This window comes from Mastigoproctus giganteus, chromosome 1, assembly GCF_048544385.1.
Source record: "Mastigoproctus giganteus isolate SK-2022 chromosome 1, ASM4854438v1, whole genome shotgun sequence".
In the NCBI taxonomy this organism is placed as follows: Eukaryota; Metazoa; Arthropoda; class Arachnida; order Uropygi; family Thelyphonidae; genus Mastigoproctus; species Mastigoproctus giganteus.
The window spans coordinates 161,585,659-161,608,254 of NC_143575.1; the positions used below are offsets into that span (position 1 = coordinate 161,585,659).

General features: G+C 41.2%; 1 protein-coding gene across 1 annotated transcript in view; it reads left to right on the forward strand.

Moving 5' to 3' along the window:
* Positions 1-22,596, forward strand: part of LOC150091223 (uncharacterized) — a 132,859-nt gene that overhangs the window by 13,427 nt on the left and 96,836 nt on the right. The window contains exon 2 of the mRNA XM_090374784.1: positions 10,564-10,702. Within this exon, the coding sequence (XP_090230910.1) occupies positions 10,564-10,702 (139 nt within the window). The remainder of the gene's footprint in view (positions 1-10,563; positions 10,703-22,596) is intronic.

A 22,596-nucleotide genomic window follows, 5' to 3' on the forward strand; every position in this document is an offset into this window, starting at 1 on the left:
TTTGCTAATGAAGACCGCTGGTTTATGAGAAGCCAATAACCTTCTCAATAGATCTAAGGCAGTGCCTTAGATCTATAAATCTGATTCGGCTTTTCTGGTAATGCTATACAATTTAAACAGACATTAGCAACTTTGGCAAAACTGTGGATAATGGTATTTGTCTCATACACCCAAGCCTCAAGTCAGTGCCAAAGCTGGAACCAGGACCGATCCCAAAAATTGCGGAGCCCTGTTCAAGAATTACTCGCGGGTACTGTGCAAAATTTATACGGGTTGTTTTTGTAATAGTGATTTTGTATTATTTTTTATTTTTACAGTTCCTAAGAAATAATTAAATAATTTTATATTAAACGGAACAAAAATATTTTAAATACAAATAATATTTAGTACATTAATCAACAATATTGTGTAACAACTGCAGTCGTTACTCGTTATTCCCTTACCTCCAGATGTTAAAAACAATACAGATATTGAAAGTGAGTATAACAAAATAATTGTGCGCCGAACACGCATAGTGGAAGTTAAGTGAAACTTCTTTATAATATTTTGAAACGTTTATTATTTCAAGGTTACAGTGTTTTAATATTTTGCAGTTGTTTTACAAGTCTTTCCTTTGTACTCAATGGAGATGGTTTAGAATCTAAACGTGGTTTAGATTCTAAACGAATCTAAACGCGTGTAGAGCAAGTATATGCAACGCGACCATCTAAACTTTAGATGGTCGCATTGCATATACGTGCTCTACACGCGTTACAACGTTCAGTTAGTACGCTCATTAGTTTTCGGCACGTTGAATTATAATTTTTTTTTTCCATCGAAATTTTTTATGAAATACAGTAGAGAATGACGAAAGAAATATTTTGGTTTTTAAAATCGGACTGCTAGAAGCTGAGATACAGTGATTTAAAACGTAAACCGTGGCCGCGCTGTAGGGGTGCTGATTGCGTTATGCGTCGCTGCTACGTACGGCGCTCCTGCCTGGTACAATGGTGGGGGGGGGGGCGATGAATCATCTTGTGTCGCATTTTCGTGGCGATTTTTTGTCGATCCACGGATGAAAGTTACTCCCATGTGAAAAGTGTTTGGGGTGCGCCTAAAGAAGTTTCACTTCAATAATTTGCACATAAAGCTGCTGACTACATTTATTTACTCTTTAATGGAACATTATCCGATATTAAATCCAGCAATTCATTGAAATTGGCAAGTATTTAGCTAGCGAGGCCTTATTAATAGTATTTGCCATATAGTACTAAAGTCTATTGTCATAAATTTTAGTACCAAATGGCTATAAATTTTAGCCATTTGGTACAAATATTAAGGATTTTGTAAAGGCTAAATCTTGTGGCATGGTTCAGATTACATTAAAAGTTGTGGGCTGACGGAAGGTAAGAGTAACTGCAGACCAAACCTTTTATTACAATGAAATATAGTGTGCTGGTGGGAGCCCCCCACCCAATCAAGGCCCATGGTATAAATACACTCATGCTCTCCAGAAAAATCCCAATCAAGTTGGTATTCTCATTCCAAAAATAGTACTAAAAACGAACTATAAAAAAGATAAATAAATAAATTTTCTGTTTATACTCCGGGACGACCAAACAGTCAGAGGAGTTCGTATGACAGGTTGAATACAAGAAACAGCACCGTATTCAGTAGTCACGGGCTTGAACCCCGGTCACTCAAGGCACGTGTACTTAGACACCCGCGCGCCTGACCACTAGGCTACGGCGGCTTTCACATAAACGCTCCTGCAATTGCTAATGTGTCGTCTGAAATTCAAAAATCAAAGTGATAATCACCAAAACACAGTTTTGTATATGGAGACACAGAAATTATCGCTAAACATGTTTAGTGATGCATTAATTCCAAGCTTTCTTACAAAGCAGAAATTAGTCGCATGTAAAAAATTTCCGTCCCTCGAATAGTGGGTCCTTGGGTGACCACAATGAAAATATACCAAAGCCTCCAAACCTTTCATCTACTGATGAAGTAGGAGAACAATGCATAACTCTCTAAACCAATGATTCCCAAACTTTTGCACTACTGTCACACGAAGTTGAAAACCAATATATTCCCAACCTACCTGAGCAATGATTGTAATTTCCCTCAATAGAGTTTTTCCTAATTTTTCAGCATAAAAGAGTGCAAGTGCACATAATCGGGCGACCACAATTGTAAAATTCTCGGAAGTAGCTTTCTCTGAACATTACATCTTCAATCGGTGCAATTCATTATAGGCAGAATGTGCCAGGTAGAATATGAACTATGAAAGAATACCTGGTCTTCACAGTGTCTCCAGTAATGTCAGGAGCGTTGTCAACAAAAATAGTTGAATTCGAACTCATGGTTAAGACAACTGATTCTGTAACAGGACTAACAGATACGTGGTGCCACTCGAAACTGGGGACGACAAATTCCACTATAGTATGTATAATGTATTTAGGAAAGATAAGGAAGATATAGGGAGTAATCAGTGGTGTATTCGAGCCCGAACGCACCGGAACAACGTCCGGTACTTTTTTCTAAATGTCATAATAGAAAATCATTATATTTATAGTTTCTAATATTATGAAACATTATTAGAAATCAAAGGGAGGGAGAAATATCTATTTTACCCATTGCTACTAAAATATATATTAATAGTAATCTTTAAGATTAATAGATTTCTTTAAAAATTTATTTAAAAACAAAAATATAAATTTCGCAATGAAACTTGAACGTTTGTTACTAAAGTACAATGTGTTAGATAAAGTGATCCAATGAATCAGATATACTGTGATGCGTGCGAACGCTGTATTTTGATTCGCCATGAACTGAACGCTAGAACTGGTTGTTATATGAACCGTGAGTCTGAAGTCTGTTTCAGTTACTGTGCAGTCGATGTGGCGTTATCATATAGTCTTCTGGAAAAAGAGCGTTCCAGTACTATTTTTTTGTTTTAGCAATACATCTCTCGGGGTGGTGGGGTCATGCTTCTTATCAAAAGCATGAGTGCGGTTGTTGTAGGGTTTTTAGGAGCATTAGCAGCTAAGGCCATATATTTCCGTGTATAAGGTCTGTAAATTGCGCGTGTTCTGAGGTCGAATTTATTTTTCTGGACGAAACACCCTAGTTTCGGGAGGGGGAAAAAACGAAAAAACCTGCGCTACCTTCCCCTGAGAACGAAGAAAAATTTCTCCCATCATCGACAGGACTCGAACTCGGATCTTTTCTAGCCGGTGTGGGGAGGACGGCGATCCTACCAACTGTGCTAAACCCACAAAGGAGCCTGACTGGGTAAAGAGTTTTTTCTGAGTGAGAAGTTACATCTGTCAGCACAGAATTTGTGTGGTGTGAGTTAGTTGAAAGCAGAAGTATAATGAGTGGGAGTAATCAACAGACTAAAAGATTGTGAATAATATGACAAGAGTTTCTACATGCAGACGAAAAGGGCAAGCAGGCGTGAATGTATGGTAACTTCAATCTGCCTCCATTTGATTGGAATAAGTGGGAGGAAAACTCACCATGAGGAACAAAATATTTAAATGAACTACATGATTATTTGTACCAGCACGTTAAAGAAAATACTTGGGGCGAGAATATTCTTGATCTCATCATTACTCACGAATCAGATGACATCACAGGGCTTAAACAACAGGAACCTTTGGCAGTGAGTGATCACGCAATCGTTAGTTGAAAGATGTTGCAGTAGTTAAAAAGGTAAAGGCACAGAGTATATTTCAGAAGATATGACTATGACAGTTTAAAGCGCTATATGGCGCTATTAATTGGGGGGATTGCAGGGGGCGAATATATTTGAATACCTCTAAAGCAAAATATCACAGAAGCCATGAATGCATATATACCATTAAGATAATATCGCACAAGGAAGATGCCGATATGGATGAATGTGGAGCTGGCCAGAATAATAGATCAGAAAAAGATAGAATGGGAAAGTTACAGACCGATGAAAAGTACTGAAGCCTACAATCACTGGCGGATCCAGAAAGAAATGACAGGAAGGGCATCATTTTGTGCCTTGTTTGTGCAGAAACAAGGCACAAAATAATGCACAGAATAAAACAAATATCACACTCAATCATAATGTGACTGGCGGACGGATACAAGCACACAGCTAAAGTCTGAATTACTCTGAAGTAAACATTATGCACGTCCAAACTGTGTGACGCTTCGAACTAGAACTGATTTGGCAATACTGATGCTGATCACATCAGCATCAGTGTTGCCAACTGTAGTCAGTTGAAAATAGCTAAACCAGAATTCAAAAACAGATAAAATCCTATGTTAACATAAAAAAAAAATACATTTTTTTGTAAACTGTAAAGTGTGTTCGTGTCAAACCGCAACAGGGGTTTCCCCATCGCCCTGCTTGCACTGTAGGTGTAGTAAAGTTCACTGCAAAGGCCAGAGGTGTAAAAGTGTATGGACATTGTATGTGTGTAGTGTTGTACAAAAAAAAAAAAAAAAAAATTCTCGCTCGGTAGGGGTTAGGAAAATTGAGTAGAAAAGCTAAATGAGGTTACTGTGAACGCAATTAAATTTAATCGTTATTAAATTTTGCAACTTATATATATAATCTTTATTGTACAAAGGATTTATACAATTTACCCTTCACGGCAGGAATGCCAGTGGCCTTCACATTGGCTGGTGTACAAAGGCCTTGAGGACGGGGCCCACCTCGAAGTTTGGGTTCATCCCCCAGGGCCAACAATATAATAGATTTCAGTTAAATTATTCACAATATTCATAAAAATGTTACAGTATTTTTTGACATTATATACAATACTATACAGACATCCTTTTTAAATTTATTATACTGCGACATTACTGTGAAGTTTTCCTGGTTGAGTTTAGGTCATCAAGGATCTCCCTCCGGTATTTGCGGTCCTTGACAAACTTGTAGAGGTCGCCTTTGATTGCTTGGACAGTGATAAGCATCTGCTTGGGGAGAAAACGGTCGCTAAGGGCTAGTCTGTTATGGTTGGCTATAAGGGTTGGAGCTGATCTCAGTCCGGGTTGAGGGATCCTCCAGCTGCACAGTTCCCATATGTTTGGCTCCGAGATTATTCCAGTGGTCATTTTGACAGTTAGGGTGAGGCGTCTTTCCATTATAAGATTTGGCAGTCGGGCAAAGTTCAGTGCGGTATACGCTAGCGTACTAGGTAGAGTAAAGCGTAAAGTGTGTTAGTTGTCAGACGGCACTGGGGTTTCCCCCATCTCCGCGTTGTATTATTTGTAAGTGACACAGAACTCTGTGGAGGCCAAAGATTTAAAAAGTGTGTGGGGAGTGTTATCTTGACATGTTCATTTCTGTGCTTTGGTCCCAACCTGGGTGTGTAGAGTCATTTGCACGCTATAGGTTGGATTTGTCTTTGGTAGTCGTGGTTTCTTCATGGGCCCTATGGCCTGTCCGGGAGTGAAAGTCAGGATGTTTGGATTCAGTCACAATGGGGAAATAGGGATTCGAGACTCCTGTTTTTGTCGTGCTGCTTATTCCGCAGGTCACTACGGCTTAGTGTGGTCGTACAAGCAGTGAGCTATGTTGGTTCTGGTTGCTCAGGGTTTGCTGGTGGCGGGAGGGTTTGCCGTCTGGCGTAGAGGCTCTGGGCAAATTTAGAGAATAGCTTGTAATTTGCTTCATTCTCCAGTAGATAATGCTCCTGGTTTTTAGGGTTGAATTGCATCTGTGTGATCAGGTGTCCACGTAGATCTTCATAGTGCTCACATTCATGCATTATGTGGTCCCATGTCTCCAGGGAGCCACACGCGCACATGGGATTATCTGTGATGCCAAGGAGGTTCAGTTTGTTGCGGATCGCTCCATGTCCTGTGAAGTGGTAAGTAGTGTAGAGTCCGGAGTTGAACCATTGAGGATATTGTGGGTTTCGAGTTATTTCGCCTTTGGTTGAGTCAGTCCAACGTTGCTGCCAGATTGTTTGTAGGTATGTTTCCAGTCTTTTCTTCTCTGCCTGTCTGTTATTTATCGGATCTGTGGTATGGTCTAGATACGTTGTGGCTTTTCCACGCCTGAGTTGCTGCTGCATTCCTGTGCGGATTACTTCCAAGTCGAGAGGCAAGGTTCCCGTGATAACTTGCAGTGTATGTGTCGATACTGTATTGCATGCTCGGCTGATGGTTAGGAGGATCGGTCTGTGTATTATTTCCAATCGGCGACGATTCACCACTGTTGAGGCCTTTTGATACCAGGCGCCGGAGGCATATGTAATTGCTGGGATAATGGCTGCCTTGTACAGGAGCGCGAGGGTCCGCCTCTTCAGCCCCCAGTCTCAGCGGGTGACCCTGGCAAGCATGGCAACGTAATTTTTAATATTTGTCTGTATATTGTTGAGGTGGGGGGGTAAACGATCGGTTTCTGTCTAGTATAATTCCAAGGTATTTAAATTCAGTGACAAGCTTAACGGTTCTATCATTGATTCTAATTTGGGGCGGTCTGGTTGGGGTCAGGAAGCCTTTTAGGAGTATGTATTTCGTCTTGGTTGACGAAATGGTCAGGTCATGTCCCTCTGCCCAGTCTCGGAAGGCGGTTAGTGCTTCGTTTGCGATGATCTCCATCCGAGCCCTAGAGTTAGCGGCCAGTACCAGGGAGAGATCATCAGCAAACGCCAGTGATTTGACGTTCCCTAGATCCTTGCAGAGGAACTCGTCAAGTACACAGTTCCATAGGAGGGGGCCCAGTACCGAGCCCTGGGGGCATCCCCGACAGACCCGGTGCTCCACCCTACAACACGGAGCATCTACTAAGATCCTTCTGTTACTTAGGTAGCTCCGTATACAGCCATAGAGATTCATTGGTAATTGGGCTGCTCTGAGTCTTGCAAGGACGCTTGGCCACCATAGAGCATCGAACGTCCCCGCAAAATCAATCGAGATGAGGAGGAAATATTTTAGGTCAACCCTGCTAAGTCCAGGATACGTTCCAGAGCGTCCATGGTAGATCTTCAGGTTTAAAGCCGAATTGGTTGTTTGCAGTTAAATTGCTGTGTTGTAGTGTTCTACTGTCCTCTGTTCAAATACTTTGCTTAGCACAGAAAGTAGGGCTATTGGTCGATATGATTCTGGTATCTGTGGCTGTTTGGATGGGTTTTTAAGTATAAGTTTCACGCTGGCCATCTTCCAGTCTGGGGGGAACCAGACAGAGCTGAGGCAGTGGTTGTACAAGTCTAGGAGGAGGTCAGGGTATATTCGGCAACTTTCTTTACTATTTCCAGCTCCAGCATGTCCGGACCTGGAGTTCTTTTGCTTTTTAATTTGCTTTTGGCTGTTTGTAATTCATGGTGAGTGAAGGGCTCTTCCATTCGGGTGGTTTGGTAAGCTTCGTTGGCCCGACAAAGTAGTTTTTGCGGAATATCATTTCCGTTTAGTGGTTTGCAGGTGGTGTTTAGGATGTTGTTGACTGAATCTTGCCAATTTTTTGTCATAGTGCCTTGCGGGGTGATTGTGGAGGATGTCACCTCCCCTCTGAGCAGTTTGTTCATGGTTATGCGATATATTATGCTCCATGGCCCCGAGTTGCCTACAGTAGACACCAGGTGCTCCCAAGACAGCTTCTTCCGCCACCTGATCATCGCGGTATATGTATTCCTGGCATCCCTGTACTGCTGCCTGAGGAACTCCACCTCATTGGGGGCCAGGTCCGTCTAGCTCTCTGGAAGGCTCGTCTCTTTTGGTTCATTTCCCGTCTCAGTACTTCAAGTTCTCGTGACCACCACGGGACTGCTCCCGGCTGTGGTGTCCTTGTCCTGATCGTCTGGTTTGCAGCACTTGTTATGGCATTTGTTATTGCACGTTGGTGGTGATACGGTGTGCAGCTCAGTAGTTGATCGGTTTGTAGGTTGTTGGCTTTGCTGATAGCCTCTTTGAATTGTTCCCAATTCGCTTTATCTACTCCATGTTTAGTTTGAGACTAATGACTGGGGCTCGGTGGAGTGATTTTTGCAAGTCAAATGTAATAGCTCGGTGGTCGGAAGTGGTCCAGTTCTCTTGAACCTTCCAGGCTGCAATGTGACTGGCAAGAGATCTGGTAGCTATGGTGGCATCCAAGGTGGCTTCCCAAAGGGTTGAACAGAAGGTGGGTAAATTATTGGGACGGTTTAGGACAACAAAGCCACTGTTGGTTAAAAACTCTTCCATGTGTTGTCCATTTCTGAACCCCCTGCGTTCTCCAAGCACTACTGGACACATTCCATTATCAAAGAATACCCATCGGAGCTGATGTTAATTGCCGATCTCCGACCTGGCATAGCACTACACCAGATCGCTGGCGCATTATAGCCTTAGTTGCTAATGCGCCAACAAAACACAACCAACCAGATCGCTGGGGAACAAGAAATGGACAAATCCTGGAGGAGTTTTTAGCAAACACATCCCTGGCTCCAATAAATCAACCGAATCAGCCACCAACCTTCAGCAACACTCTGGGAGGTAATTATCGACGTCATCCTGGCCACCAATAATATAGCCAGGTAAATCTCCTACTGGAAGGTACAGAACTCCTGATCACCTTTAAAATCCTCAGAACCAGAACTCCAATAATCAGACCGGCCCTGAATCGCTTTGCTGTCAAAAGTGGCAACTGATCATCTATTTACTGCAGCCAATGAATTTCTCCGGCAGGATCCCCAACGCTCTTAACCAGGAAATCACAGAAATTATCACAACAGCCGCGGAAGCTGCAATGAAAAGAAAGAACCCGACACCAGGGGTAGTACCGTGGTGGACACCAGAAATCCAAATGCTAAGGAGAGACGTGAATGCCCACCGGAGGCAGTTTCGGCGAGCCCGTCGCAGCTGCCTGAGGCTGCCCCTCTGAGGGACCAATACAGGGAAGCCAGAAAACGATACACCAACCTGATCAGGAAAAGTAAAAGGAAGACTTCGGAACACCTTGTCTCCACAAGAGAGAATGAAGACCCCTGGGGGGGGGGTGTACAAAAATCACTACTAAAACTCCCCAGAGGTAAGATCATCGCCACAACGCAAGCAAACTCTTTGAAAGAATACTGTCTAGAAGAATACAATCTCACTACGACGCAGCCGGACTTGCAAGTCTGAACCAGTTTGGGTCCAAGCCTGGAGTCTGTACACACCCAGCACACTTTCTTCCAGTCTTCTAACGTCCAACTTGCATGCCCTTTGCACCAGGCGAGTCTTTTACGCCAATGAACCTTGGTTAGGAGAGGATGCCATAGGGGTCGTCTGCTGGTATAGCCCATACGTGCGAGCGTGCGACGCATGACCATGCCAGATATTGTTCCAGGTTGTATTGGGTAGTCTTCACTCTTCAACAGTGCTGCGCCATTTCTCCTGTACGAGTCGTCGGACCCGGCGCTCACCTCTAACATCAACCTTTCGCTCACCTGTGCAGTTTTGTCGTAGGGTCGTTGTTTGTCCATTTTGACGGCAGTCACAACGGCGGCTCTCGAACACCCCACCAGTTCAGCCGTTTGGGAATCGGGGCACCAGTTCGTCGAGTTCCCACAATACGTCCTTTATCATAGTCCGATAAATCCTTCCTTATGCCCATTACGCTCGGAAGTTTACTACCTACTGAACCACTGACACCTTTTCTATGCTATAGGTCGACTAACTACGCATTCTTGTACCTCATGTGGTCAACGGGTCGCATTCAGTTTTCATAGGAGTGGTCATAATTCAGTGATCACTCAGTGTATAATTGCGTTATCTACACATTACGATTATTGACTGACAGTTTTATTTATCCAGATGAAGACTCAAAATAACAATACCCTCGTCAGGATACCATAGGATCCCCTCCTCTACACATACTGCTAATTAAGTTTAAATTTGATTGCGCTTATAATTTGATGGATGGCGCCTGTGATTTGAATGGCTATCGCTTTGCTTCAAGAAAATCGAAAAACAGTACTAGAATTTTCTTCTCACATCAAATGTCAGCTGTATTCAGACTGAAATCAAAAAGTTAGAGGTCGGAGACAGTCACAGTGATGTTATAAATCCCATTCTAAAAAAAAATGCACGAGTCGCAAAGTTAAACTGTTTGCATGTATAAATCTATCGAACTTACATATCTTCTTTTTTTATTGTTTCTGGACTACAATTAAGGTAAAGCTTTATTTTTGAACTATTGAAAACTAGATGCATCCTCATCACTTACTCTGCATAAAAAAAAAAAAAAAAATCCACCCCTATAGTAACCAGCATTAATGGCCTCATTATGATCGATATCTTTGTTTTCAGCATGAGACGATATTTTGGGAAGTACAGTACTACAACAAGAGAACATTCTTATTATGGTCATTATCAAACTGGCTTTTTATGCTTGTTTTTTTTTTTTTTTTTTTTTTATCCATAATGACATTTCCATCGATCAACAAAGTGCAAAATTTTGTATAAATATGCTAGGATTGCTTGTTATTATAACAGCGTACTTCGTGATTTTTAAAAAAAAATCTGGTACTTGACGTTTGGATATCAATATAGTAATAGAACATAATCCTATTTTATTTTTAACCCAACACATATGCATTGATCTTTAAATTTTCCTTCTTTTTCACCAAATAGGTGACGCCTATGGTACTGCTTATGACTGTACACAGGACCAACTGAGGACATGTGATGCCTCCTTGGTGACAGAGTTATCAAGAGGTCCAATAGGTCAGAATACTACCCTCTCATGGAAAGATTTAGAAGGTCACTGCAGGTAATCAGATGTAACTATTTCTAACTTGGGGGGAGGGGGATGTTTCATATCTGTTAAATTTCTTCATAAATACTGTTGTTCTAAGGTACAGGAATTCATATGATGAATTCTATCCATACTGAACGGCAGCGGCTCGTAGTATAATGAAAAGGTGATGCAACCTTTGTTTTGTTTTTAACGACGATCTTTGCGAGAAAAGTGCACTTCTTAAGCGGTGTCACTTTATGTAGAAATTCTCTTATCGTTTTTTTTTTTTAAACTTCATTTAATATTTTACCATGATTCCATAATCAACAGAAATTAGAGGTAAATTATGTAAGAAGCTTGGATATGACCCTTACTTTAGTATTAATATTCCCCGAACCAGAAACTATCCCTGTAATTTTCGACATTAAACGGGTGTTAAAACTTATCAGTACTAAACTCACGTTTTAAAAAAGTTTGATATAAAATTACAGCCAAGAGTAATTATTATCAACTAAAAGAAAATGCGCAGCTAATTGGGAATAAATTTATTTATTCAATTTATCAACGGGAATTTGAAAAAGGCGTGAATTTAATTAAATTGCGTGAATGCAGCAAATCAATTTCCAATCCTGGAAACAGCATGCAAGGTAGAGAGTGTATAAAGAAGCAAATTCGTTAAGAAGCCCTTAAAAATGCGTAAAATGCTTAAAATAGGCGCCAGACCCTGCAAAGTTTGCCTTTAGGGTTAAAAGTTGATATAATCATACGGACGTTAGTGATAATATAAAGTTTACTACGGATGTTTAATGAGAGTTTAAACAAAAAATAATTAAAAAATAGTATAAAAAAACAATTGGCGGGATTTGAATGAATGTTTATCCCCCCCCCCATTAAAGGCAAATAATGTGACTTCAATTGGAATATTTCATTATGCAATAATCGGGGGAAGGCGATCAAAGCTGTTGTTCTAAATGAAGATCTTCATTTTTTTCAAATAGCGTTACGTAAATTTGTGAATATTCCTAAGTCGATATTGCGCAATTCGGAAAGTTCGATGATAAATGCAATTCATGAGCTTTGTCGGAATACAGTTTATAACAAATTTAACGAAATAACAATAATGTACTAAACTAAATATTTAGTACAGCATTATAAATCGAATATATGGTATAGTATTAAGGGATGATTGTACTGATTATTTATGTAATATCAGTTTAGTACAGTCACCCCCGATATAGCCACATGGGTTAGGGGGTTCAAAATCTTGCTTACATTAGTCTAATATAATATATATTAGCAGCAGTAGGAGAAAATGAATGATGCAAGCTTATATAGCATCAGCCAGAAAAAAAAGTTTAGTTCTTTCTTGAATTTATTCAACCCATACACTTCCACAACATCAATTGCAACAGATATGAATGTTATAATAACTACAGTTATTACTAACATAATTTCTTCTTTCAGTTACTTTTATACAATGGCTTCTGAACACATCTTTCTCCATTTCCTTTATATATATACGTATATATATATATAAAATATTTTTTAATAAATATAATGATGTAAGTGTAAGTTACACAGAAAGCCCAAAGCTGAAAGGAAAAGAATATAAATAAGTAATTAAAAAGTGACCTGTAATATAAAAAATAAAAGTAACGGTAGAGAAGGGTGGTTAATTTGGCTATAGATAAAAAAAAAAAAAAAAAAAAGGGAACAAAGCAAATATATATGATATCAGCAAAATAAAATAAAAGTTGATACATGATCAGGTATTTCATCGTTAGATTTTCGTTTTATGCGACTTTCTCAGCTGTTACTAATTCTTTTCTTTTTATTTCAGCTTGATTTTCTTTATAATCGCTGCGTTGGGACTACCTTGTCCATACTTTGTGACAGTTTTACTGCTTTCCTAATTCGATCCTATTTATTTATTTTTTTTAAATTTTTCTCTTGCATAGTTATGGACAAATATAGAAACGCAGTCCTTTGATACATGATCAAGTGTCGTCCTCTGATGAAATACCCGATCATGTATCAACTTTTATTTTATTTGCATATTTGCTTTGTTCCCCTTTTTTGATCTATAGCAAAATTTACCCACCCTTATCTGATGCTAGCTACCGTTACTTATATTTTTTTATATTACAGGTCACTTTTAATTACTTATTTCTATTCTTTTCAGCTTTGGGCTTTCTGTGTAACTTACACTTCCATCATCATGGAAGTGTAAGTGTGTGTGTACATCCATACGTATATTTGATGTGGGCAAGGATATCACTCCAGAGAACATCACAGATGAACTCTTCAACAGAAACTTCCAAGAATTAACTGACATAAGTAATGCCAAGGAACACATCAAACCAAAATATCACACTAGCTCCAAGTCTCCCCAGCTATACAGTTGGGTGGTGGAGCTTTCTCCACAGGCATGGAACATCCTCAAACTACAGGATAGTCTTTATGGGTTGGAGCAGTCACCGCTTCAAGGAGCACGTGCCTATTCCAAAGTGCTTCCGATGCTGCCATTTTGGGCACACCACCCACACATGCATGCATGCATGCATGCAAACCGTGTCTACCTGTGGGCACTGTGCCCAAAAAGGGCATGACTATAATTCTTGCCCAAACAGATCCACAGATGCAGTTTGTGCAAACTGCAAAGCTCGATGCAGCACATTCTCTCAGGGACAGTAAGTGCCCTGTTTATCTAAAAGCTAAGAGGAACCAACAAATAAAGACTGATTATGGCAGCATGCCCTAAATCATTCAACAGCAATATCAAAGTTTATCCAACTAAACGCCCAGCGAGCCCGTGCAGTAAGTGCCCAGATTAGAATCAGGGCCGAAGAGGAAAATGCTGACATATTAATTCTACAGGAGCCATATACCCATTCAAAGCTAGTCAGGGGATACCCCCTGACTTTCAAAATCATACATACAGATGAAGACACGCCCTGGGCTGCCATAGCTGTCCGTAACCCTAACATCATGGTTACAAGGATTTCCTCCATATGCACTGCATGGGCGGCGTGTGCCCATGTAATTTGCCCATTGGGAGCCTTCTACCTCATCTCCCTCTACTGCAGACCTGGCCAAGATATCACTCCAACAATAAATTATCTACGTACAGTCCTTGCTACACTTCCCAACAGCAAGATTATCCTTGGGGCAGATGTAAATTGCTGCTCTCCTACCTGGTACAGCCTGACCACTGATCGCTCTGGGTGCCACAATGGGCAGCTTCTTGAAGATTTCCTGGCCACTTCTCCCTTCCTGGTTCTGAACAAGCCCAATAACCTGCCTACCTATTCCAGCACTCTGTGGGAATCACAATAGATATCTCCATAGCTACACGATCCATTTCCAGCAAAATTTCTGGGTGGCAGGTGAATGAGGCCTGGACCACCTCAGATCACAGAGATATTACATTTCAACTCACAAGATTCATTGATCCAACTCCACCACCTCGCTACAATATTAGTCGCTATGCCATTAAAAGGCCAATTGGGAAATCTTTTGCTCCACGCTGCAGACCATGATCCAGAACCACAACTCTTCTAATCTTCCAGAACTGGACCCCAACCAACATCAAAAGCTCACAACAGAAATCATCCAGGCCTGCAATCAGTCAATTAGAAAGAAAAGACCAATGCCTAATGCCGTCCCATGGTGGTCCCCAGAGCTGGAGCACCTTCACCGAATTGTACACTCCAAAAGAAAAGCCTTTCAGAGAGCTCGTACCTCTTGGCCCCCAAATGAGGGGTTCGAGCCCGTCACCACCAAATACGGAGGATACGGAAAGGTCAGGGAATGACCACCGCCCCGGAGCAATATGGCCTTAGTTGCTAATGCTCCTAAAAACCAAATAACAACAACAACAACAACCCAAATGAGGTCAACACCATCCGTGAAGAATATCGAAGAGTCAGAAACGACTACACCTCCCTTATAAGGCAGCGTAAAAGATCATCTTGGGAACGACTCGTCAAAACGACTGGCAATACTGAACCCTGGGGGGTGGTGTACCGCATCACCACCAACAAGCTCCCAGGGGCGAAGTTATCCAATCCACTCTCACACCAAACGGCACTATGACTACATCGTGGGGTCAGTCTATGGCCAATATTCTGGACACACTTTTTGGTACAGATACTGATCCTCTGACAGTACAACAGCAAGAAATATGCCAGGCAAACAACATCTACTTCAACAATGCTGTAGAAGACCAATTTACCACCGATGAACTGCAGCAGGCTCTTACCAAAATGAAAGAGGAAATGTCCCGGACCAGACCTCATTGAACCCGAAGTCCTTAAAAAGACCGCCCAAATTAACATTCAGTTTCTACTTGACCTCTTCAATAAGTGCTTGTCCCATGGATATTTCCCAGAAGAATGGAAAAACGCCAATGTAAAACTGATCATAAAAAATCCGTCTAAACCGCTCCAACAACCAGAGTCATATCGACCCATTGCCCTTTTATCCATGGTCAGTAAACTGTTTGAACGACTACTCCTAGTACGGCTCCAAGACCATTACACCAAAGCTGGGCTCCAGTCCAACTTCCAGTTTGGATTTCGACCGGGGCGTTGCACAGAAGACGCACTGCAAAGGATCGTCTCTGCAGTCTCAACTTCTACCTCCCAATACTACCTACTAATAGCAATAAATTTCGCAGGAGCATTTGACAGGGTCTGGTGGGCAAGTATCTTTGCAGACTTAGGCAAGCAAATATTCCATTAAATTTATACAAATGCATCGAAAACTACTTATCAAATAGGAAAATTACAATCTCCTCAACGTACCGAAGAATTACCAGGTCAAGCTACAGAGGTTGCCCCCAGGGGTTCAGTCCTTGGTCCTGTAGCTATACAAGCATTTGCTGATGATGTGACCATCTCAATTGAGGCTGACAGCAGAGCTTCTCTGGAAGCCAGAGGAAACCAGGCACTTCAAATCCTTCAGAACTGGGCAGCCCTACACAAACTAAGACTCTCACCCCAAAAGACACAATCCATTCTCCTGAAGGGATCACTGCAGCCTACTAGAAACCCCACTATCAAACTTCAAGGCCAAACGTCAAGCTAGTTTCTACGTTAAAACTACTGGGAATAGTACCTGACCCTAAGCTCACTTTCTCTCCGCATCTTGCACACCTCCACGCGAAAGTGAGAAACTACACTGCTCTCATTGCATGGGTGAGTCGTCGTGATTGGGGATTGAACCGACGCACCCTTAAGATTCTGTACAAATCAATCTTCCTTCCCTTCATAACGTATGGATCAGGGGTCTGGTTTCGCAGGGCAACTCTTTACAACAACAAACGTAAACTGGGAACCATCCAGCGCACCATCCTTCTTACTATTACAAGGGCATGCTGCACAGTTAGCAACCCAGCCCTTCAGGTTCTTGCGGGCGTCCTTCCGCTTGATCTGGAGGTTATTCAAAGGGGCCTCCAATACTGTCTATCAAGGGGTATACCAGCAACTATCCTTGGCACTCCATCAATAACCTGAATGAAATCACGCAGGAAAAGAAAAAAAAATTGCCATCCTACTACTTTAGACCTGGCAGGACAGATGGACTGCTACCGACAAGGGCCCAATCACCAAGAAATTTATACCGTATGTGAATGCCGTATTTCCTAAATCTCCAACTTGGTTTTCTCCTGGTCTTTATACCACCTACCTCATTACTGGACACGGATCAATAAACCCCTACTGTGCATGTGGTGAAATAGAAGACTGGATCCATCTAGTATATACCTGTGAACACTATGAGGACCTCCGCAGCACCCTGTTTACTCGTGTGCAAGATAACCCTCAAGGAAATGAACACTTATTCATGACAGAAGAAAACTACTACTATGAGTTTACCAAGTTTGTACAAGCCCTCTTCACAAGACGGAGCACTCTATTGCCAACACAAAATAGGAACAACCCAAACATCTGATCCTAACCTAACTGGCCAACCGATCTTAACCTGGATAGGATCAACTGGCGTATGAACCACCTCATTCCTCAGTGGCAACTTGCACACGGCTCTCTTGTGTCTTATTTATCGTCCTTCCCGGGTTCCCCTTTCAACTGATGGCGCTTATTGCTCCATTGATAATCTGGAGGATACCTTCGCCTACATCCTCCATATTTCTAGCTATACCCTCCTTTCTTGCGTACACTCTGTACTTCCCCGAATCTACCTTTTTTTTTTTTTTTTTTTTTGTCTCCGTCCAGGAAGCTCTGGCGACCCTGGCGGAGACAAGCCAGAGAATAATGGGCAGACTGGCTACCTCCTAGTGGTGTGTGTTCGGGCAACGTGGAGTCCCACCAGGGGCCCTGCGGCCAAATGCCAGGACACACAACAGAACCTAACGCAATATGTCATATACAACACACAACACTTTTCTGGCATTTACAGTAGTACTGTATTCCTTCACAGCGAACATATGGCGTAGATGTGGGAAACCACAGGTGGCGCCTGACCCTAATACTATGCACACTATATGCTGCTGCTTTGCGCACTTTGGAGTATTTGCCATATCCGATTTATTTATTTTTATCTCCTCACTTTTATTATCGTAATATATATTAATTAATGATAATAATAATAATAATAATTTATTTATCCCTATTTTGTGTTACAATTGTTGGGAGTTAACAGCAAGAAGGGAGGGAGAACACATAAGCCAGAGGCTTTTTAGGGGGTGTTCCCTTTGAAAAAGATAACAATAAAAACAGATACATCATGAATCGGACATGTTTCTACATTCCATTACAGAGACTTCGTAAACCAACCACACATGTCGCGTGGTTAACAACAGTACTTATAATTACATTGTGAGTACTTTTACAATAACAAGTATGAAAGAAAAAAATTATGAAATAATTGCGTATAGAGTTACAAGCTTTTTGATAGCTATTCTTTCAACTTGTTTACATAGTTTCCAAGCTGGTATGCATTGTGGAAAGTTCAGTGGAAGGTGATTTATATCAGACATTCCTGGTGATGTGTTCAGTTAGGAGCTTCTTGAACCTGTTTAGTGAAATGGCATTTTTGATATTTTCAGGAAGATTATTCCAGGTTTTTGCGCCTCTGTATTTTATATTTTTTTGACCTATGGCTTTTCTAAAAAGCGGAACCTTCAGGTTCGCTTCGTTTCTTAAATTATATCTTATTCCTTCTTCTTCTATTGTTATAAAAAAGGATCTAAAGAGAGGAGGAAAGTTTGGTGTTTTCAAAGCATTGTAGACAAAAACCGCCTCAGCTTTTTGTATCAGTTGGTAGATGCTTAAGAGTCTCGCTTCCTTATATCTCGAAGTCACCGATGCATTCCAGGGAAGGCCCAAAATTGAACGAACACATCGATTGACGATTGAATTGATTCTCCTAAGGTTATGTTGACTGGTCGTACCCCATGAGATGATTCCATATGTGACGTGAGGCTGTATTAAGGAAAGGAATACTAGTCTGAGAAGGGAAGGAGGTACCCAGGCAGAGGCTCGGGCGAGTATTCCTGCTAGTGACGAAGTCTTCTTTCGTAAGGTGATCATTTGTTTATCCCAACTCAGCTTGTCATCTAGCCAGATTCCTAGAAACTTGGTATCATTCACCCTTTCCAGTTGTTTTCCTTTGTATGTTATTTCGAAATCAATATTTAATGGTTTATTTTTCGTCCTAAACACCATATATTTGGATTTTTCTGGGTTTAGTATCAGCTGATTCTTTTGAAGCCAACTATGCATTTCAGAGAGCAGGGCAGAGATCTTGCATTGAAGTTGGTTAGGGTCTTTATCAGTGATTAGAATAGAGATGTCATCGGCATACGCTACTAGGTGGGAAGATGGAAGATGAGAGAGAAATTCATTAATGTAAAGAACAAATAGGATAGGTCCGAGAAGTGAGCCTTGAGGTACTCCCCTGGAGAAATAAGAAATGTCTGAAAAGGACTGGTTTGTTTTGACGACAAATGGCCTATCAGTAAGGTAGTCTTCAATGAGAAGGTTAATTTTTCCTCTCAAGCCAAGATTGTTGAGCTTGTTGAGTAGGATATTGTGATTTATGCAGTCAAAAGCTTTTGATAGGTCTAGAAACAGTGCTATTGCATAGTGACCCTTTTCAAGACAGTCCGTGATCCTAGAGCAGAAGTCAACAATTGCCAGGTCAGTTGATCTTTTTGAACGATAAGCATACTGTTGTTGATGGATAAGCTGATTGACTTCCAGGAAGCCCATGAGTCTGCCGTGAAGAATTTTTTCGAATAATTTTGCAAAAACTGAGAGAAGAGCTATTGGACGAAAATTTGTGATAGAGTTACAATTTTTTCCCTTAGGAACAGGAACAATGACTGCTTTTTTGAATTGAGACGGGAATTTACCAGATTGAAAGGAAAGATTGTAAATATACTTCAGTGGTGTTAGAATTGAGTTAAGGACCTTTTTCAGCAGAGCAGGAGATATTTCATCAAAGCCAGGGGCTCCCTTTTCTTTTAGTTGATGTCCTGCTTCTAAAATATCTTGATCTGAGAGCGGAGCGAGGAAAAAAGAGCTCCTCATTGAGTGCTTGACAGATTCACTCGTTGCATTATCTCTAGAGTCAATTTCGTCTTTAAAAAGGTTATTCACACTTGAGATAAAGTGATTACGGAAGGCTGCGGCTTTTTCGTGGTCATCCGAAATGAGTACCTCGTTCTCAACTACATCTCCAACGTAGCTCTGTGATTTCGTTTTCCTTCCAGGTAGTAGCTTGTCCAAGACTGTCCACTTTTCCTTGCTTGTAATGACGCCTTTAAGTTGGGAACTATAATAATTCCTTTTCTCCGACCTAATAGTGTCGGTGACTTTGTTTCTGTACGTTGTGTATTTGTTTTTATCCGCCTCCTTTCCTGTTTCTCTAGCAATTCTTGCAAGTTTGTCCCTTTTCTTTAGCATGTTACAAATTTTGTTTGACATAAATGGGCATAATTTCCGTCTTGGCCTAGTGGTCTTTTTAATCCCTGGGATCCTGATGTATGACGCGCATTTTTCGTAACTATTTAGGATATGCTCAAAGAAGACGTTCGTCGCAATTTCAGGATCATCTGTGCTAATCACCCCATCCCACGAAGACTGCTGGAGATCATAACAGAGCTGATTGAGAGAGCCTGGAGTCACAGATCTGTAATTGTGCATGATCTCTTCCACAATTTCTTCATTTTCAATTACCATTAAGATGGGACGATGATCAGAAATGGTTGCATCCAGTACTGCATAGGTTAGTGAGCATTCCCCAATTGCGAAGTCAAGAAGGGAATTGTGGGACTCTCCCAATATATCTTATATATATTTTATTTTAGTAGTTCGTTTTAGTCCCGTTTTGGTGATATTTCACGTCTCTCGGAACCGGTACCTTACATGGGGGTGCCGCTAAATTATTATATAACTGGCTTTATATTTTAAATTGATTTATTATTAATTGGGTTTAATTGAACTCTAAATTATTTGGAGACTTTCGGCTACAGTTTCAGTCTTGTTACCTTTACTTTACGTTCCCCCTCCCTGTTGATTTAATTTTTATGTTAATTTTTCGCTCTACAGTTTTGCCATGCTACTGGCATATGTATTAATTTTTCTGTTATGTACTGGGCATCATGAGGATGTGCATTTTGCTGCCTCTAATGATAGCTTTATATTTATTTATTTTCCTATTTCATTTCCATTCTAACTTTTAAAGCCATTATTCAAATATATGTATAAGTATACAAAGTGAGCTATTAAGCCAAAAGTACGATAAAGGCTAAGATAGCCTGAGTTGGTTTAATGCGTCATGCCCTATAAATAAATAATTAATAATAAAATAAAAAGTAAAACAATGATGATGAGTCTAATTATTGATAATGCGATAAACTGAATGCTACGTTGAGGTGGACTAGCACCTTATTTTAATTTCCTACTGAAATACCAGGATCCCTACTAAACGGACGGGCAGTTACGTATCTTTTTTAGAAGCTATGTTCTTTGCTTTTTGCTTGCTAATTCTAAACTTTACACCTTAAAATCTATTTGAGTAATTCGAGGGAAACCTAGGTGCTATTGCTTTCTTTACTCTTACTTCTGGCGCCTCCGTATGTTATTATTTTGGTTTTTAGGAGCATTAGCAACTAAGGCCATATTGAATTCAGCGCACCCTTAACGACAAATCACAAATTGATATCACATTCCTCGACATAAAATCGGCTTATGACAGAATACACCTCCCAGCTCTTTTTAACATTCTCAAACACTACTTCGGCCTGGCGGATACCTTACTTCAAATTTTTAAGTCTATTTTACTCCCTAGACATCTGTCTGGGACCCACAATGACTTTCAAGTAACTATTGACATCTCAAGAGGCATCCCACTACTCTGTCAGCTATCCTGTTTGCAGCAGTTTTGGAGCCTTTCCTTGCTCAGAATCCGAACTTTGTCTCTTATGCCGACGATCTGAAGTTCTACGTGAGCTCAGATCATAATCATCAGATTCATGATATCAACCAACAAGCTTCTAGGCAGATATTGAGCTTGGAAAGTTATCTTGCCACAATAGGACTGCATCTGAGCCCTTCCAAATCAGCACAACTGACGATAACCAAAAGGAAAGTCAAAAATGATATCCTAATCTTCGTTTGTGGGGAACCGGTGCAAAAGGTGACCTCTCATACTGATCTTGGCCTCACTTGGGACGTTGGGCTCACATTTCAGCCTCACTTTGCCAGAATGAGGCAGAAGACATACGCTGCTCTTTGGGCAGTGCGTCAAGAGCTCGTTGGTGTGCATCAGCCAGCGCTGCTTATTCGGCACATCCTGAGGTGTATTACGCCGATTCCTCTCTATGCTTCAGAAACTTGGTCATCTGCCCCTGCCTTATACCTTCAGAAGTATCTCAGTTTAGAGTACTGGTTGCTTAGATGGATGAACAGGGTAGTAGGCCATCCCCTAACTATCTCCAGATCCATCCTACAAGCAAATGTGGGCACCACTCCCTGGAGACATATCATCATGACAAAAAATGTCCTCACGCTTGCACGGCTTATAACGAGGCGAGTTGATGCGCCATCGGTATCCACATTAATCTCTGGCCCTCCTAGGGCCAGAGGGGAGCTGTTGTTGTTATTTTGTTTTCAGGAGCATTAGCAACTAAGGCCATATTGCTCCGGGGATATGCGGTGGTCATTCCCTGACCTTTCCGCATCCTCCGTATTTGGTGGTCACGGGCTCGAACAAGAGGGGAGCACCCCGACTCCCCTCTCCGTCTTACGCTGTCAAGCATTGATTCCCTGAGGAACATGTTTCCAGCCAATTGTCTTCGGATCTTCAATAAATTTAGGATCCACCCTGATAGGTTCTGTGAAGACAAGCCCTACAGGAAGGAAATCCTCAAGAACTGTTACCAGATTATGAACTTATAATACTCACCTGCTCCTGGACAGACTTGTTTTTTTTTTTTTTTTTTTTAACTTGCCTATTTGTATATGACAAAGACTTTTTGTCTTCATGCAATCATATATTTTGTATATTACTGTATATTTTGTACATTATTGTATATTTAATCCTGTAAAAGTCTCGGGCCGAGCACGCATGTACTCTTGTTTATTGTACATTGTGTTCCTCGCACCTTAGTCTGTAAATATTCACACCCTTCTGGCACAGAGCCGTCCCGGGGTGACCCAAGGTTTCTTGGGAAATAAACTGATTTTAATAATAATATGCGGTGGTTATTCCCTGACCTTTCCGCATCCTCCGTATTTGGTAGTTACGGGCTCGAACCCCAGTCTAATCAAGAAGCGTGGGCAGGAGCAGCAGCGCGTAGCACACGCTTCTTGATTAGACCGGGGTTCGAGCCTGTAACCACCAAATACGGAAAGGTCAGGGAATAACCACCGCTAAACCCCGGAACAATATGGCCTTAGTTG